Here is a 13,441-nt window from a genome sequence, read left to right as displayed (position 1 = left end):
TACAAAGTCAAGCTTATTATAAGCACCGTGGAGGCTCTCTCTTCTCTCCCACCATCCTTCCCCGCCTCCTTCTTGTCTACCGTGCCCCCATTCTGTTTGTTGTGGTTCTATCTGCCCTGCCTCGAAGTTAGAGGCAACCAGTCCTTGCAGATGTGACAACGAGGTCACATAGCAGAGTTTAACAAGCAGATGTTCATTCAACCCCAATTCACCAGCACTTTGTCATTCAGCGAGAGCAGACCTCATGGGAACAGATTGGAGCAACACAAAGGATGGGACATAAAAAAAAAAAAAAAATCTTACAGAGAACCTGATTGCTTTTATGCTTTGGATGGGGGTGGGGAGGATGGTACAGAGAGAAATGTGCAGAGCAGAATTTCAGGGGCTGGTTTTTTTTTTTTTTTTTGGTTTATTCAAAGATTATTATGTGTTGGATACAGTAAATCATCTATACTCCCACATCCAGGAGGTAAATCTTCAGAACTTCATGCGTGGGTAGTTCTGCATTTAACAGCTGCCATACAGTAGCTATTTTGTTCTGCACTTAGAGACCCTTATCTGTGCATTTGTTTTAAGTTCTGTCGACAACTTTCCTTTTGTTCATCTCTTGTTGTTCTCCTGTTCTTACTCTTATACAAGAACCATGGGTCCCCGGGACAGACAAGGGACTGTCAATTTGGTTGTTACCCCAGTCTCCTCCCGGAGGATGAGTGCCTTTCATTCATTTAGCATCTCTTGCCTTCTCCTAGGTGTCCTACGCCCGTCCGAGCTCGGCCTCAATCAGGGATGCTAACCTGTATGTCAGTGGCCTTCCCAAGACTATGACCCAGAAGGAGCTGGAGCAGCTTTTCTCTCAATACGGTCGCATCATCACCTCGCGCATCCTGGTTGATCAAGTCACAGGTTAAGTGTTTCCTTGTTGTTGGTGTCCCTGTACATCTGTGCCCTCTTACTTACAGAAGCAGGTTCATGGTTTTTGAAGGTGAAGGATTATAACTCAGACAGGCAGGTTTCTGATGCTTGTACAAAGACTACCTGAATGGTCCTTCTTGAGAAGCCAAAGTCTCCACAGCTAAACTACTTGGCAGAGTTGTAAAGGCAGATTTGGGTGTCAAGTTGGAATGGGATTCTGTGGCCTTCAAAGTTTCTCTCAGCCTCCAACCAGTGTGTGAAACTAACTATATGTACAGCTCTAGCTCCAGATCACAGTGATGTAGAACTAGAAGGGCCTTCAAGCTCCCTTATTCTACACATTAGTAATCATCTGAAGAAGGGAGTCAGATTTCCCACTGGCTAATCAACAGNGCAGAGGTATGGACCAAGTTTCTAGTGCCAGCATTCTTTGTCCATAAGAAGGAAACCCAACCAGCATCTCAGGGCAAGATGTAAGGTAACTTGGGCTGCACTGTCTATTACACTGTCTTGTCTATGCCCGATTTGAGATGCTTACTATTTGATTCACGCTGCCATCTCCCATTGGTGTTGATTCTGCCTCAAACACTGTGCAGAGAGAGAGAGACGCTCTGGACCAAGGATAACGAAGACAGCCTGCTTTCACATGACTCCAATAGGGCAGATACTCGCTAGGGACTGTGCAGTGTCCCAAGGGAGCTCAGAAAAAGGTGTGGCTGGTGGCAGTCACTGGAAAGGCTCCATGGCAGAGGTCATTTTGGAGCAGAGCATTGGAGAGTGATGCAGTCTCCTGGCAAAAAGGAAGGGATAGAGCAGTCTGGAGGCAGAAGGTGGTATATCCCAAGGTAGAGTGTTGAGAACGAATATGGCTTGTTCAATGCGGGTCAGTACGGCCTGTGAGAATTTCAACAGGAGATTTGAAGCCAGATTGCCAAGGGCAACAACTGCTAACCCCAAAAGTCTGGATTTTATCTGCATGTAGCAAAGACCCAGGGAAAGGACATTTGTAGGTTTTATTTGTTCCTGTTTAAGACAACAAAAGAATAAGAGTCAGGGATAAAATGCACCATTCAAAGAGTTCAGAAGAAGCACAGACTATGTACCTAGAGGGTGCAGCATGTGGCCAGAGGTTGCTTTTCAAATAAATGACAGTTCCAGTTATGTGGTATTTAAGGCACTCTGCAGAACTTGGTAGTTTGGGGTGGTTATTTACAATAACTAAAGGTGAATAGGGACTGGGCAGGGCAGCTGTGAAGGCCTGGAGGGAAACAGCCCTATGATCTCAACATTGGAGAATCTGCCCAGAGCAATGCCGGTAGAAATGCACCCAAGCCTTTTGCTGAGTGACAGAGATTCAGGGAGCCGGCCTTGCAGGTGGCCTGAGTCACTGCAAAATATCCACAGGGCACTTCCAAGTGATTACATTTGTTCACTCTTTACAAATGTTCTTTTTCTTTCCCCAGGAGTCTCTAGAGGGGTGGGATTCATCCGCTTTGATAAGAGGATTGAGGCAGAAGAAGCCATCAAAGGACTGAATGGCCAGAAGCCCAGCGGTGCTACAGAGCCGATTACTGTGAAGTTTGCCAACAACCCCAGCCAGAAGTCCAGCCAGGCCCTGCTCTCCCAGCTGTACCAGTCCCCTAACAGGCGATACCCTGGCCCTCTCCACCACCAGGCTCAAAGATTCAGGTAGGCATGCCCACAGAGGACAGAGCCTACTACCCACCACACAGACACCAGTGTGGAATGACGCATGGGCCAGAGAGCCCATAGCTCTGAAGGACAGAACAAGGCACATGTGCCCCGTCCAAGCCCTCATATGTGATGGTTACTCAGAGCATCAATTTCTACTTCTACAAAATCAAGCAATCAGACTAGATGCATTCCCTAACCCTCTGCCAGCCTGTCACTGTGACTGTGTATTAAACTCGAGATTCACTAGTAGAAACAAGAATCTCTGAATTTAGTCAGACAAGAGGAGTCTGTTTCAGTGGAGCTCATCATTAAGATGTTGCCATATGCAGCAGCTTAGACTTAAGGCAGGGTAGACCCAAAGGCAGATCCTTGCCAGGAGTGGCTTGCTCTCACCTCTTTTCCTAAGTAATTCTGGGGGAATCCAGGAAAGGAGAGACTCTCTTTAATATTAACTTTACTCTCTTAAGTCACACACCCTGAGAAGAAGAAATGGAAGATTCATCATAGCTTACTAGTGTTTCTTTGGAGACCCAACACCAGCAAGTCCCTGGTGCAATGAACAAGTTGCCTGTGGGACGTTTCTGAAAGGCAGGTTTTACCCAGGCCAGCAGTTAGACTCTAACCAGCCTCTGTTGTGCAGGGAAGATGTACAGTCCTGACCTCCCCTTAGTAAATTCTAAGCAATTACTTTATTCTGCCCACATAGCAACTTCCCTTTAATGAAAGGCTTTTCTTGCTGTCAAACCTCATGTGAGAAAATAAGTCCTTCTCTCTGTAATAGTAACCGTTCATCTGGCTAGAGTGAGGAAAGAAATTGGCCTCTTCGTGTGTCCTCCTGTGCCCCATGACTCTGAAATGGTTAATGATTTCATAAAGGGCCCGAGTCATATAATTTCTATTTTGTGTGAACTCACATGTAGTATTTATGTAAAAGAGCCTTTCCAGCAGGCTGCTGATGGTGGAAACTATGGTTACTACTGCCCCATAGTGTGAATAGCTTATCCCCAAGTAAGGTAGTGTATTGGAGGAAGATTATCACATAATGACATTTTGCTGGGAGGTGCTTTGGGACTGTAAATAGTAAGCTGTTTGGGAGGGATTGTCGGTTTGTTTGGGGGGGGGGTTGTTTTAGGTTTTGTTTTTTTGTTTTTTGTTTTTTGTTTTTTTTTAAATCTTAGCTTGCAAAATCTCCCTGCCTTCCAAACTTGTGTGTGTGGACAGATTTAGTAAAAGCAGCCAGACTAACAGAAAAGGTCTATTTCCTACGTGTAGCCCATGATGATGTGTTATTAACCTGCAACAGAGACCTTTGCTCATAAGCTTAGTTATAATAAAAGATAAACAATGTAAGACTATCACCAGCTTTAACAGTTTCACAGATAACATGAAAGGAAATTTGGACAAATTTTCTGGGGTAGGGAGATGCTGAATTAATTCAGACCTTAAAAGAAAACAGGGTTCGTTAGACACCTGCTTTAGACTCTAGCATTGACCTGGACGTGAATTACTTGCCACTGGAAACAAGAAACAGAGAGAACTGCCCGTGTAGAGTCTCCTGAGCAGTGGGGAAAGTTGTCGAGCTTTTCTTCTTTGAAAATGGAGCATTCTTATTAATAGTTCCATTGAGTGATCTTGCCATCTGCGAGGCATTAACCCAGAGACCCTCCTTCTCTTTGCAGGCTGGACAATTTGCTTAATATGGCCTATGGCGTAAAGAGGTAATTAAAACTCCACAGATTGCCAGATGTCCGTGTTGGCACAGACTGGGGCTAGATTTTTTTTTTTTTTAATTCACTAACTTTACTTTTTTGATTTTAATTCTTCTTTTTTCTTCCACCAGCATGTCAAATTCTTAATTTTAATTTTGGACCTTGGTTGATTTTGTTTCTTTTGGGGCACACAAAAATGTATTTCTTTTTCTTTTTTCTTCTTATTTTCTTTTTCTTTTTTTTTTTCTTTTTCTTTTTTCTTTTTCCTTTTTTCTTTTTGCAGGTGGGCTTTCCCTATGGTTCAGGTGCCACAGCTACCAAGTTCTGGGGGATCTGATCTAGTCCTGTGTGCCTTCCCTTGAGAGAAAGCCCTGACTTTTCTGGCTGATTTTGCAAACTCGCCAAGCACCTGTCTTGCATTTCTTACAAGGATTCAGTTTAAGAGGGCAGATCCCAGCAAATCAAAATTAGAACATTTTGCTAATCATGGATGACAATCTTGTCATTTTAAGGAGGAAAAAAAATTTTTTTGAACTTTAAGCCCTGGTCAAATCATGAATTAAGACATGAATGGCTTCTTTGACTCACATCTCACTGTGCATTTCGAGGCACATCTTGAGAATGAAGTGTATCTGTGTGCACCTCAACCAAGGGCTTCTTTTATTATAGGTTTCAGCTGTTATTATAAGTATTCTCTCAGTTATATGTGTGGGAGGGCTTACATTTGAGGTTTCTTTCATTTAAAAAATATTCAAGATTATTAAAGAATAAAAAGTCACCATTTTATAGAGCTGGGGACTGAAAAAGGCCTAAGGGTAATCAGAATCTTAGAGGTTAGGTAGGTGGGTTATGTCACTATATCCGTGAGGTTCCCATATGTGACCTGAGAGGCCCCACTGCACTACCAGGGACATAGATAGAATCCTCACCTTCCTCAATAGAGATGTGCTCCTTAATACCCCTTCATCAGTTGAGGGAAAGGGGTGTGGTCTTAAAGAGCCACCAGTACAATCCCCACTTTATGTAGGTCTTTTACCACTTGGCTATGCATGGTAAGTACCCTGACACTGGGAACTAGCACACAGTGAAGGGAGTAAGCTGACTGCAGCTTCACGAGCAGAGAGAGCAGCAGCCTCTTAAATCTCAATCCCAGCACTGGTGATGCTGACCATGACTTACCTCCACATGTCTAGCGCACTGCTTGCCTGTTCCCAGCCACACTGCATTTTTCTAGCTCTATTCCATACCTTTGCTGCTCTTTAACTTTGGTGAGCTAGCACCAGATGCTATGTGGAAAAGGTTGTCACACACATGAGATGAGGAACAACTGGTCCATGTGTTGCCATATCATTCGGTGTCCAATCCAGCCGAGCCCAGCCCGTCAAGTGTAGTCAGCACTAGTCGGTAACAAGATTCTCCTTTTTATTAAATCAAGATTTGGATGTGGCCTCTGTCCTACCTTAGTGTCCCAGGTAATTATCACCAACTTGAGTGGCAATCTTACTTAAAACCTCTTTACTGGCTCTGATCTTGGCCTTATAACAAGTAGTTGGTTGCTTTGTGCACCCAAACGGAAAGATGTCAGGCAGAGGAGAAATAGTTTATAAGTCAGACTTCAAAAAATAATACAAATAACAATAAAATCATTTTATCCCTTTAAGAATCTGTACTATAAATAGTTTTTGCTTTTGTTTTATTATTAGTTTTTAAGCAAAAGGGAAACCTGGTTTGTTGAATAGTAGCCAAAAAAAAAAATCTACAGAGTTGTTTTTCATAGCATATCTTTAGATTATTATCTAAATTCTAGTTAAATGTGAAATTCTAATGACTTCTAAACCTCCAAGGATGTCTGTTTACTTTTTAAAATAGTCATAACTTGCACTTTGTCCCATATCCCCATCTATTTTGGACTTCCTCTTCTCCCATACCCTCCCTCTCACTCCTCAAAAATTTCAACCAAATGAAAAGCAATCTGGTCAGCAGGGAATATTTCAAAGTTCAGGGTGGAAAAAATTATTTCCAATACTGTTCTGCCATAGACTCTGGTATCCTAACTGTTTCTTCCATCACAAATGCCACATGGGTTTATTTTATCAGTGAATAAAACCTACAGGTTTTTTTTCTTTTCAATTCTAAACAAACAAACAACAACAACAAAAGAAACCATGACATTTCTGACCTAAAGCAATAGTTGCACCAAAGCAAAGAGTAGTTTTATGCTTTTCTAATATATAGCAATTCAAAAATTATAACTGCACAAACCACTTGAGGTCTTGTTCTAATGATGCTCAAAAATGGATTTGAGACGATATAGTATCAAGGAGTAGTACATCTATTATAACTGCTCCAGTTCTATGGGAGAACCCTCATGCATAAATGCTGAATAGAGCCACTCATCTGGTTAATAACAAGATACCTCCTCATGTGTTTACAACCTCAGTGACACCAAGAGGTCTCTGACAGATGTCAGTGGAGGGCCGTGATGATGGTACAATTGAGCCCTTCTAGGGCCATCCCTTAAATCTCCTAAAAAGTAACAGAGTAACAATTTCCAAGCACCTACATCAAAATTGTCATTCACTCAATCAATAAACATATATTGTTTTCTATGGGCCACTGTGTCTGTGAGAGCCTGTGTGCATTCCACTGAATGAATAAACCCAGCATTAGAATGGGTGAACCAGAATCCTTTCCCCGAGAATTCACAGTCTATGGCCAGGTAGGTTTGGGGTGGGACAGTGTATGAACATAGACTGTGTTAGAACTGTGTAAAGCCTTGATCTGGGGGCCTCTTGTGGCTTTTAGGAAATGACTTGGTCATTTTCTTGGCATGTACATGCCTTAGCTATCTATCTCATTGAGAGAAATATCACAGATGTTAGCTTTTGCATTTTGGTTTTGAAACCCTGAAGACTCTCCTGCAAACACTCACTCAGCCCTTTGCCCCGTGTCTGTGTCTGTGCATCTGTGTGTCATCCATGGTCAGACTGATGTCTGGACCAGTCCCCCCTTCTGCTTGTCCCCCCAGGTTCTCCCCAATCACCATTGACGGGATGACAAGTCTTGTGGGAATGAACATCCCTGGTCACACAGGGACAGGCTGGTGCATCTTCGTCTATAACCTGTCCCCTGATTCTGATGAGAGTGTCCTCTGGCAGCTCTTTGGCCCCTTTGGCGCAGTGAACAACGTCAAGGTCATCCGTGACTTCAACACCAACAAGTGCAAGGGATTCGGCTTCGTCACCATGACCAACTACGATGAGGCAGCCATGGCCATCGCCAGCCTCAATGGCTATCGTCTGGGAGACAGAGTGTTGCAAGTTTCCTTTAAAACCAACAAAGCCCACAAATCCTGAATTTCTCACCCTTACTTATTAAAAAAATATATATAAATATATACGAACAAAACATGCGCGCACACACATACATAAAAGAGAGAGACAAACTTTCCAAGGCTTATATTCAACCATGGACTTTATAAGCCCGTGTTGCCTAAGTATTAAAACATTGGATTATCCTGAGGTGTACCAGGAAAGGATTTTATAATGCTTAGAAAAAAAGAAAAAAAAAAACAAAAAAATACCTTTGATGCATTGAATGTTCTTTCATAGCTGTCGTTGTTGAATATAATATACATAGATAGCAATGTGCAGGGATTTTTACCCAGCCAGCTAACTTTACTACCTTCCTTGAAGGTGGGTCTTTTTAAGATGACCATTCGCTCATTTGAAGAAGAAAAACAAAAAACACAAAAAAATAACAAACAATTTTTACAAAGTAATGGAATTCAAAGGAAGAAAAAAAAAAGATTTTTCTTTTTTGTCAAAAATGTTGATCCAATCAGATTGGTTTAAAAACCCCCACACAAATTAAAGAGGAATAATAAAAATTGCAAAAATGAAAAAAAAACTTTTGCAACTTTTTTTATTTTTCCTTTTTTCTTTTATATCATGTGAACTAAAACAGTCTTCTGTTAGGGGACGGGGAAAGGGGGTACCTGATGACATTAACAATTTAATAACATTAACATTGTTGCCAAAGAGGTGGTCTCTTTGCTGAAAATGGGTTTCAAGAAAAATCTATTTTTATAAAATATAAAGAATTTTTACAAGAGAATCTGGATTTGAGAAAAAATATTTTGACTGGCTAATTTAGGGGAAATTGACAACTTTGTCGCGTTCATACTGCACTGGTAACTTTTTAGAGATCAAGATGTGTGTTTTAAACTGGATTCGTAGACTGTTTTTTGAAGGATGGGCTATAAACAGATGATCTTCATATCTTTTCATAGCATGTAATAATAATAAAAACTATTAACCACTAGGGGAAGGAGTGTTCATTCTACCCAGGGTACCACAGTTCCCCACAGTCAAAACCCAAAAGCAAGGAGATGAGTTGAAAGACAGTTTTTCTTTAAGTCATCAGTATGGGATGTCAGCAGAACAAAAATTAAAAAGATTCATTTTCCTTTTAATCTAAAACCTCCTTAGTTTGAGCAGTAGGTGCTACAAAATTATTTACATATCTTAGTATCATAGTTAAATGTAAACGTGTTTAGGAGAGGGAAAAAAAAAGATACATTTGCTTTACATTCATTAAGCAATTTTCTAATTCACTTTGTAGCCCATGCTGATACAATTGGGCTGTGTGGGTACATTTGAAACACTGTTTATGTTGCTTGAAACACTTATTTATTTAATTGCAGATGTGATGATGATGCCTATGGCCAAGATCAAATATAGCTAGATTGGCTAGACTACTTGTTTGTTTACTTAAACTTTGGGAAGAAGCATATTACTGTGTCCTTCTGTTGTGTGTGTGTATGTGTATATATAATATAAATATATATATAAAGTTATTTTTTCTTTGGTTAATTTATTCTAAGTTGTAACACTTGGCTAGTTTTGTTTGTATATGTCTTAAGATGTTTTCTTATGATATTTAAGTGACAGTTAAAGAGGTATCAAGGTAACTTGTGTAGAACTATTGTTTGATATATTGTCATGTTTGTTGTGAATATTTTTTCTTACTGCACAGTAGAAAATTAAAAAAAAAAACTGGGTCTTTATTTTAATGTAATTCAGATTGGGGAAAACTAAACAGAGCTAAGGGAACAAAAGGACTATGGGAGCAAACTCCCACGTCCAGTGCACTGATCATTTTAGTACGTTTGTGCTTTGTACGGTTATATATTTAAAACAAAAATGAAACAAAAAAATCCAAGAGTTCATGCTCTTCCCTGGGTAATAGAAACAGTTACTCGCTATGCATAATCTAGTTGATAGTAAAATTTGCTATTGCTTTTCTTGTCTTGTTACATAAAATCTTTTCAATACAAGTTTAGTCTTAATGGTAATAAAACGTTATGGTTATTTATAACTTGTGCTTATTTTGTGCATTTTTTCCCATGCTGAACCCACTAAGTGCATGTAGACAGGACTGTTGTTTGCACATTGAAGAGGCAAACTTTGTAGTAGTCGTTGTAGTGGTAGACAGATAACGAAAACCGAGGCTGCATCATAGACTACTCCTTTAAATTTTTTTTTCTATTTTTTTTCCTCTTTTCGGTTTTTGGAGAAAAGTAAATAACACCAGATTTCAGTTCAGAGAACACTCGTTCAACATTCAGGGAAACCTTTATATGTCACCTGCTATGAATGAATGCAGTTTGCTGGCAGAGTTCTGATGCATTTGCTAAGCATTCATGGGAAAGGCGTGCCAAAACCTCTTCTCTATGATGTGTTCAATCTGGGGGAAAAAAAAAGGAAAAAAAATCTTAGGACCAGGCAGTTGTATACTTTAGTTATAAATGAATGACTTCATGTTAATCTTGCTAGTTTAGATGATTTCTGAGGGAAAGTATTGTAAATGTTTTTTTTTCATAATCTTGTTGTGTTTGAATTATTTGTACTTTATCTGTCCAGACAATAAATGAAAGTGTGTAGAATGAATTTGAGCTTCCCAAATTTTTAAATGTGTTTATTCAAACTTTTTTCCTATAGTATATGCAGAGTTCCCTGATATGCTCTCGTTACATAAATAAAGAAATAGAGTAAAGTTCTGTTTTGCAACTTAGCCCGGTCTGTCAAAGTTTACTCAGTATTTAGAAGTCATTGCCCTAATTCTATGCTACGTAAAAGTATGGTCCCCAACAAGCAGTACCCTTGTCATCTGAGAGCCTGTTAAAAATGCAGAATCTCAAGCTGAAGGCAAACTTATAAAGAACCAGATCCCAGGATGAATCACGGGTCCTTTAAAGTTTGAGACACACTGTCTATTTGGTAAGCCAGAAGATTTGGTATTTCCTGTGGCATTATGACATGTTCCTATCAGTTATTTATAAGAATACCTGTGGCATGTTAGGAGGACAAAGATCACTATTTATAAAGTACCCATAATGCATCAGCCAGGCCGTGTGGGGACTACTATATGTATATTCTTTCACTTAATTCTCTCAGTACTCTGTGAAGAGCAGATAACATCATTCACATTTCACAGGTGATGCAGGCAAGGCTCCATGAATTGAGTAACCTATGGAGGAAACAGACTATTTGTTCTGACAAGAAAGATCATCTTTTATCATTGAGCTCACTTTTATTTAGAAGAAGCAAAGGCATGACTTTCTATTTGAGAAGGAACTCGGCCCAGAGACTTGCTTGTGCGGTGTAGAAAGAGCAGGATTTACCCATAACCTATGAAGGTAAAAGTGTCTTCCTTATCATGAAGTCACATTAAAATCTGCCCTGAACTTTACAGAATGAGGGTTTTACCTATTTCTGAATGTGATCATTCCTAGAGGATCTACTGTCTGTCTTTCATTTCCATTTTCTCACTAATTGAAAATTCATAATGCCCAATAAAACCTCCACCATCCATAAACTGACACTTCAAGAAAAAAAAAAATTGCCCCCACTGATCCAGATGGATGAATAGCCCAATTCTCTTCCTTTTCTCATTAACCCCTTTTTATTATTATATTAAATTACCACATCGGTTGGGATAATTAAATTCAGGGCATAGAATGGGATTTAATTAACCAAGCTAAATATTAAACCTGTAAGTCAGCCTGCACCTCAATGGTTGAACTCAAAATGTCCCTCTAGTTTTCTCTAAATACAGCCCTATGTGTCATTTGTAAAGGAAAATGAACATTTAAACAAATAGCTGCCCCAGAAAATAACACAGCTTCACAAATATGTTTGTAGGGTCTAAAAGCTTTGCAATTAACCCTGTGATATTTGCCACTCATCAGGGGTCATATTGGTGTTGGACTATGGAAAGATGCTGTAATGCTTCTCATTCATGTAGCTCATTCCCACACCCCAATAATAGATCCATGCAGAAAGTTTCACAAATAGATGTGGGTTTTTAAATAGGTTCTGAAGATGTCCTTAGAAGGACACATTACACACACGCACGCGCGCACACACACACACACACACACACACACACACACACACACACTTCCCAACATAGGCACAATGTGTCTGCTTAATGTGGAATAAAAAAAAAATTCCTCTTGTTGCAGCTGTCTGTCCATTACCTTAAATCTCCAGGCAAATATAGTTTCCGTGGGTGTTTGTAGGGAGCTCTAGCAAATCACAAGAATGTGGAAAGATTATTAAATTTCTTTGAGGTCCAGGGAATATTATATTTTGCTTGGATGAAAAATTGCATGTCACAGGAGGCTGACAGCATTTAGTTAGTGATATTTCTATCAAAGAGATAGGAAGAGTGTAATGTTCTCTCTCTCTCTCTCTCTCTCTCTCTCTCTGTGTGTGTGTGTGTGTATGTGTGTGTTGTGTGTGTGTGTGTGTGTGTGTGTGTGTGCTTGAGCACTCGTGCTGTCTCTGTAACTGTACCATATAAGCACTGCTCAAATCAAAACATTACTTACCTCCATCACCCCAGATCACACATTGACCAAATGATGATTTCACCTGGAAATTTTTATTCATTTGAGTCCTGCCTAAATTTCCTTCAAAATCAATTGTTTATTCACTTGTAGATATGATATTCCACTTCCCAAAGGAACAACATTTCAAAGTCTTGTGGGACTTAGATAACTTAAATATCTTCTTTTGGCCCAGAGTCACCTTTGCAATAGATAATTCACGATCCCACTCCCTCTCTAAGCAGCACTGTAGGCACTGTGAAGCCATTTATTTCTTAATGGACACACACATGCGAACAGGTAGAGATGGTGTATAATTATTTCTCAATGGTTGCATACATGCAAACAGGTAGAGGCAAGTTTTGTACAACTAAGTAAGAAGCTGAATTTTTTACTTTTAATATGAATTCAAAAACCATCCCTGGCAGACAGAAGTCATTAAAATCTTAATTGGAGGCCATCCTGTCTGAATTTCTCCCCCAGCCTTATAGAGAGCTGAGGAGGACTGCAGTATAATAAATACCATCTACCCTCTGCTGCCTTTGTTCTACCTGATGAGAGGAATAATAAAAGGAAATTACATTTTATTTCCATGAGCTAAAAGCAAGTTTAATATTGTCCAAAAATGACTCGTACCATTTCTTTATCTTATTAGCTTTTTGGCATATTAGGTAATAAGATAATTTCTCCTGGTGCAGTATTTATGTAAGAATCATATTTCTCTGTGTGCAGATCACTTACAGAAGTGTCTGTTAACAGGAGAGAATGATGCATAATCGGCACTTAGGATTAAAATAGATCTGAGAACACGAAAGTGTTCCTTCAATTAAAGGAACAGCATTGCTCCAGACTCATCTTTTTTGTTTCTGTCACAGAATGAAAACTGGCTTAAAATCGCCCAACCCCAGGTTAATTACCAGGAGGCTTTCTATGTAAGTTCAGCTTAGTCTACTAGTGGTTCAAATTCAAAGTGGACTCACATAACTCTCCAGGATGCCTTATAATTAGTTCAGAATTTCTCCAACAAAGTCCTTGAGATATAAACAAATGTTTCTAGGGACAGGACCAGTATGTTGAAAGCCTTTGCTGTTCCAACTGCTAACATGTGTATTCTACTGAAGGGCATCATTGCCCCGTTTACATTGAACAAAAAAGACTCAGAGAGATTAGGTAACTTGTGCAAGTAGGTGACGAAGCAAAACTTTAAACCTCGGTCTGTCGACTCCCTGAT

The 13,441-nt window shown here is 39.8% G+C and overlaps 1 protein-coding gene across 9 annotated transcripts in view; it reads left to right on the top strand.

The window, feature by feature from the left end:
- The window catches only part of Elavl4 (ELAV like RNA binding protein 4), a 138,935-nt gene extending 128,653 nt beyond the window's left edge, over nt 1-10,282 (top strand). For 6 of the 9 annotated variants that reach the window (XM_021201253.2, XM_029539750.1, XM_029539749.1 and 3 more), the window contains exons 4-7: nt 750-903; nt 2,376-2,601; nt 4,287-4,325; nt 7,303-10,267. In XM_021201253.2, coding sequence (XP_021056912.1) covers nt 750-903; nt 2,376-2,601; nt 4,287-4,325; nt 7,303-7,672 — 789 coding nt within the window. In that variant the 3' untranslated portion in view covers nt 7,673-10,267. Of the gene's footprint in view, nt 1-749; nt 904-2,375; nt 2,602-4,286; nt 4,326-7,302 lie in introns of all 9 variants that reach the window. The other 3 variants (XM_029539753.1, XM_021201254.2, XM_029539755.1) reach the window with 2 other exon arrangements.
- Nucleotides 10,283-13,441: the final 3,159 nt, after the last annotated feature.

This window comes from Mus pahari, chromosome 6, assembly GCF_900095145.1.
Source record: "Mus pahari chromosome 6, PAHARI_EIJ_v1.1, whole genome shotgun sequence".
Classification (NCBI taxonomy): domain Eukaryota; kingdom Metazoa; phylum Chordata; class Mammalia; order Rodentia; family Muridae; genus Mus; species Mus pahari.
The sequence above is the reverse complement of the archived record's forward strand: the minus strand, read 5'-3'. Positions and strand labels throughout refer to the sequence as shown.